Consider the following 6000-nt stretch of genomic DNA (forward strand, 5'->3'; position numbering starts at 1 on the left):
GTAGGCCTCTTCAGTGATGCCTAGGCCATCTATGACAGCTGATGGCGGAGCTGTTGAGGATCCATCCAGCCTTAGGGCTGAAGACTGAACATAGCATGTAGCTACTTGTAATTTATTTTATTGCTTTTATTGTTAATGTAGTTGAAACAAAGTGTCAAATTGTTTATAACCTCTGTAACACGATTGAATATTTCTCCTTCAGATCAACTGAATGAAATTAGGAAGTCCAGCCTTTCAAGAGTTATGTGTGATAACGGAGACAGCATCAAAGCAATGCAGCCAAGAGCATTTGAACTCATTTCTCATGAGTAAGTATCTTCTTGTTATTTTACAGGTTTTTTCGAAGACTGTTGGTGGTGGTTTTTGTTTTAAGAGGAATTACAACTGGGCAATCATCGCTAATCAATATAATACAAAAAAAATCGAAGCGGCCCGAAACTTCTAAGAATGAAGGTATCGGCAAAAGAAAGGGGACGGCCACGAAGAGTGTGAAAAGAAAGGACTCCCTACACCTCGCAAACTTAATACCGCCGGGGTCGGAAAAAAGCTTGTACCTGAGAACTAAACCAATGTATGTCACAATTTAATCTTTTATGAAACTTAGAGCCATATAAACGTAAGTCCACTGTCATGTTATTTTTATGGCAACAAAATGATAGTTAACCATTTTGAGTGTAAATTGTATTAATGAATGCGTTCATTACACAACATATATCGAGAAAAATCAGAGCCTCCGTGGCTCAGGCGGCAGCGCGCCGGCCTCTCACCGCTGGGTTCCGTGGTTCAAATTCCGGTCACTCCATGTGAGCTTTGTGCTGGACAAAGCGGAGGCGGGACAGGATTTTCTCCGAGTACTCCGGTTTTCTCTGTCACCTTTCATTCCAGCAACACTCTCCAATATCATTTCATTTCATCTATCATGCATTAATCATTGCCCCACAGGAGTGCGATAGGCTTCGCCATCCGGCACAAATCCTATCCTCGCCGCTAGATGGGGGCTTCATTCATTCTATTCCTCACCCGGTCGAATGACTGGAAAAAGGCTGTGAATGTTCATTTTTTCAGAGCCATATAAACGTAAGTCCACTGTCATGTTATTTTTATGGCAACAAAATGATAGTTAACCATTTTAAGTGTAAATTGTATAAATGAATGCGTTCAGTGATCAAAATTACACAAAATATATCAAGAACAATGTTGAACATTTATTGCCTATGTCTCAATGCAGCAAAAATGCTCTACAACTGACGTTTTTCCTCTCTCCTGTAAAATGACTAAAATGTGGCCTATGTTGTTTTAGCTATCAGTTACAGAATGTACAAATCTGCCGACAGTGGGGTTTGAACCCACTATCTCCCGAATGCAAGCTGACAGTTACGTGACCCAAACATTATTATTATTATTATTATTATTATTATTATTATTATTATTATTATTATTATTATTATTATTATTATTATTATTATTATTATTATTATTATTTGATTTCGGTCGTCTATGGACCACGTAAAATAACTTCGTAATGTTTTTTGCCTCCTTGCTTGATTTTCGATCTCTCCAGAATTTATTTATCCTTTCGCTGTGTTATTTTCTTCTTCCATCCGTCCAGACAGCAGCACTCTTTCTGTCTTTTTCCTGACCACCCCCCCTCTCCCAACTTTCTAGCCCTATTGCGAAATGTAGACCCATATAGAATTTCTGCCTTCGTAATTTTCATTTCTGCTAAATCCTTTTTCAAGTTTGATGAGCCAACTTTTCTGTATTTTGCAATTTCTTTAAAATTGTCAATTTTTTAGCCGATCCTTCCGGATTCATTCGGACCAAGTAATCATAAAATGAAATTCTTCTTTTCTTGAAATTGTTTCAGTTTAGTTGTTTATTACTCCTTCTCATCCAAGTACTCCCAACTGCCCTTTGTCCGAGTATCTTCCTTGGTATTCTCCTTTATTTTTATTATTAATAATATTATTAACGACGATGATGATATAATATTCATTATTATATATTTGCACGCCATTATAATAATTACATTATTGTAATAATATTACCAAACATACATCAATAACATATTTATGAAAGCAACACGCCTTTTCAATAAACAAAACAGTTTATTAAATATAGAATATGTTTCCATTGGAGTCCGCCTCTGTGGTGTAGTAGTTAATGTGATTAGCTGCCACCCCCAGCGGCCCGGGTACGAGGGCTTCCACTCAGCCTCGGGAGGTCAATTGAGAAGAGGGTGGGGGGTGATCAATTCCCACCTCAGCCATCCTCGAAATGGTTTTCCGTGGTTTCCCACTTCTCCTCCAGGCAAATGCTAGAATGGTACCTAACTTAAGGCCACGGCCGCTTCCTTCCCTCTTCCTTGTCTATCCCTTCCAATCTTCCCATCCCCCACAAGGCTTCTGTTCAGCGTGAGGTAGCTTGGGTGAGGTACTGGTCCTCCTCCCCGGTTGTATCCCCCGATCTAGAGTCTCACACTCCAGGATACTTCCCTTGAGGCGGTAGAGGTTGGATCCCTCGCTGAGTCCGAGAGGAAAACCAACCCTGGATGGTAAACAGATTAAGAAGAAGAAGAAGAAGATATATTTGTCTATTGAACTAGATAGTTCCAATTTTACCATGTATCATTATAGTTCTTTACATGATTTTCCTTTTAACCCTGCGAAAATCTTAGATCTGTTTCCTTCTTCTGTATGTTATTAATAATTTCACAAACTTCCCTAAGTTTAATTTTTCCCTAATATAATATTCTTTTGTTTTCCAGCAATTTCGTGGTTCCTTGCCACAGGTATGACATCATTCCAGCGATGAACCTTGAGGCATGGAGGGATACTCCACATCACTACAAGAAGTAAACTATTTTAATAACTTGAAGCAACATATTTTACCTGACATGAATTTCGGTATTATTCTCCTACTTGTCCTTACCTAAGGAAATTCAACGAGCACAGACAATATCACCGTTTCCTTTTTTTAACTTCGAGCTAAGAAAAGAAAAAAGAATGAAAAGGAACGTAAATAGTTAATTAAACCGCAATTTCATTTATTAGTATTCATAGGACGATGTAAATAGTAGGTCACTCGGTTCATGTGTAAGATAATATTTTTAGGATATTTCTATAGTTAAAAAAATGAATTACATGCACATGTCTTCGTCGGCGTTCAATTTTTTTAATGTTTTCATCCACGCCCTGAAGGAGTGGGGCGGGCCACCTAAAGGGCCAAGACCCGACTATGACACTTCTTCCTGCATAGCAGTTGGCTTCACACACGTCATACGATGTGTAACGACATCTCTGGGCAAAACTTCAAGAATGAATTTCACTTATAAGAACAAATAACAACATGGATGCGGAAATGCATAATTACTGAGTAATCAGACTTTATTCGTAGTGTACTCCAACACATTTTACTGTTACAACACGTGTCTTGAATGATGTTGTACTGATTACATCTTCAGCCGTGACATGGTTACGCAAGTAATAAATGTACCCTAAGAAGAATCTCGCATTTTATTCCAGCAATTTAGACGTGTTGGAGCGTACTACCTACAATAGAAACGGATAACTCAGCGATTATTATGCATTTACGGGCCCATATTGTTCTAATATTTTTCTCTTCTTTACGTGAAATTCATTCCTGAGGTTTTGCCCACATGTTACGCTACGTACAAACTTCTGGTGTTCTGTTGATTAACATAATCAAATACTTAAAGACTAAGCGGACAAACTCACGATGTTCGTAAGAAACACAGTACATGATCTGGATTACGGAAGGTCACAAGACCACCAACTGGCGAGGGTATAGGGCCATCCACAAAGTGGACTATAATATTTTATCTATCCGCTTTTATTATAATTATAAAACAATGAAAACTTGAAGTACCCCTAAGTGTAGAAATATGGGGTGGGGAGTCTCTATAGTAGAACAATATTCTCCCAGCCACGCATGACCAGGAACTGGCGAGAGATTGTTTGAAATATTTACTGATGCACTCAGTAAGTTATTTTCCATTAGACTGGCCTGCTAAGTCTTCATCCCGTAGTCAGGTTGGATCCTCAAATATCACCACTAAAAATAATGTGGTTATAGGAAAACCGCAAAAACCAACGGTGGTGCTGAGGCGTAGAAGGCATGATGAGGAGGGAGGTAATTTACCATTGCTTTCCTCAAAGGGTTATAAAGTGCTATTACAGCACGTCCGACCCTATCATTAGTACCTTTTAAAACATTCAAACGCATTAGTTGGGTTTTGAATGTCATTACTCAGCAATATCTATACCTCAGCAGCTAAATACTGCCACAGCCGAAACTGAGAATTCGATGAAGGCTACATTTTATTCTCTCCTGTGTCAAGAGATAGATTGAAAAGTACTGCATCCATCACAAAATAGCAACAGGCAGTTGAATTAGGTATACAGTGGGAGGGAGATGTGTTAGCTCAGTGGCTTAGATGCTGGCTTTCCACCCACAAGGCTGAGGTTTGAATCCCGTTCATTCCTGGATTGAGTTTTTCACCACAAAAATCATGTGGCGTTAGGAAGAGCATCCGGCCTTAAAACCCCTGCCAAAACCAAACTGAGTTTGGGTGACCTCCAGTGACCTCTCAAATAACTGGGATAAGCTGAAAAAACTTAGTTCAATTAGGTATACATTTTTTTCCCCAGTAGTATCTTATTGCCATGTCGCCCGGTATCTTCCTTACCCAATCCACTCAGTAACCTTCACTTGGAAGTTTGATTTTATGCTGATGGAATAAAACTGCTGAAGGTCGCGTTATGTTCACAGCTTTCGAAAGCAATGTCGCTGACTACTGTGCTTGTCAAATCGCATTACAGCCCCCTTTACACAAATTCATATAAAATGTAAATTTGTGAGACATTTACAAAAATGAAGAGTAACAAAATAAGAATGACAACGGATAAACTGAAAGCTCCAAGATCAATAGCGTTTGCGTAACTCATTGAGACTACATGCCATGCTGCTTGGTAGTGCTTCTTCTAAGCAGTTACCGAAAAAATCCTGGGTTGGGAACAGAGCTCAAAAGAAATTGGACACCGTTTTTCACTAGCATAACTCCAATTCAACGATCTGTTCGTACCACTGACTTAGACAACACTGAGTCCTAAAACGTAGGAGTATGTTTCATTTAACTGTTATGAAAAGTCTACAAGATAGAGAATGATTCCTGTTTTGTTGTTGTACATCATCCTTCTCTACCTGTTACTGTGTGCACTGGTATTTTGACACCCTGTGTAATTCATTTTCAGTTAGAATATGTTGCTAATCAAATTAAGCAGTACAGTACAGTATTTTAAACTATCACCATGTTATCCAAAGTGGAGAGTTAATGTTTGATGTAGATATTAAGTTTGCAATAATGTATGAAAGTGTTTACATACATTTTTGTTTCGTTTGTTATTTGAGAATATCACCTATTATTTTTTTACAACTTGTAGATTTATAGTTAGAACTGGTTAAAATGCAATCAATATATTTATTTTCACAAACATATATATGTGACTAAAAGTATTGTTTATTATTATAATTCTTGTTATTTAAACTAATGACTGAATTAAAATATTTTCTCTATTACTCATTTAGTTCTTTATTTGATGCTGAGTTTCAATTACAATTTCAATCCAACATTTTCCCGAGAATAGTTCCTTGTCCTTCCAATACATAAGTGATTCCATACTGGAAGAATCTCGTAGAAGAAAGAGAATTGTGACCCTCCGAAGGAGGATTATACCGGCCCTCTCTAAGTACGAGAGGGGCTGCTTGGCCGAGGTGGTAAAGGCGTCCTCGGTTCACCAAGAATGACGTGGGTTCGAATCCCCATCAGAAAGTTGTAAAATTTAAGAAACGATATTTCCACTTTCGGTGGTGCACATGACCCTGGGGTTCACCCAGCCTACACCAAAAATGGGTACCAGGTTAATTCCTGGGGGCAAAGGCGGCCGGACGTAGAGCTAACCACTCTACCCCCATCAAGTG

At 38.5% G+C, this 6000-nt stretch overlaps 1 protein-coding gene across 2 annotated transcripts in view; it reads left to right on the forward strand.

Moving 5' to 3' along the window:
- Pxd (Peroxidase) overlaps positions 1-5598 on the forward strand; it is a 310908-nt gene extending 305310 nt beyond the window's left edge. For both annotated transcript variants that reach the window (XM_067139197.2, XM_067139206.2), the window contains 2 exons: positions 203-308; positions 2768-5598. In XM_067139197.2, the coding sequence (XP_066995298.2) occupies positions 203-308; positions 2768-2858 (197 nt within the window). In that variant the 3' untranslated portion in view covers positions 2859-5598. The remainder of the gene's footprint in view (positions 1-202; positions 309-2767) is intronic.
- The last annotated feature ends 402 nt before the right edge of the window (positions 5599-6000 follow it).

Source organism: Anabrus simplex, chromosome 1 (assembly GCF_040414725.1).
Source record: "Anabrus simplex isolate iqAnaSimp1 chromosome 1, ASM4041472v1, whole genome shotgun sequence".
NCBI lineage: Eukaryota > Metazoa > Arthropoda > Insecta > Orthoptera > Tettigoniidae > Anabrus > Anabrus simplex.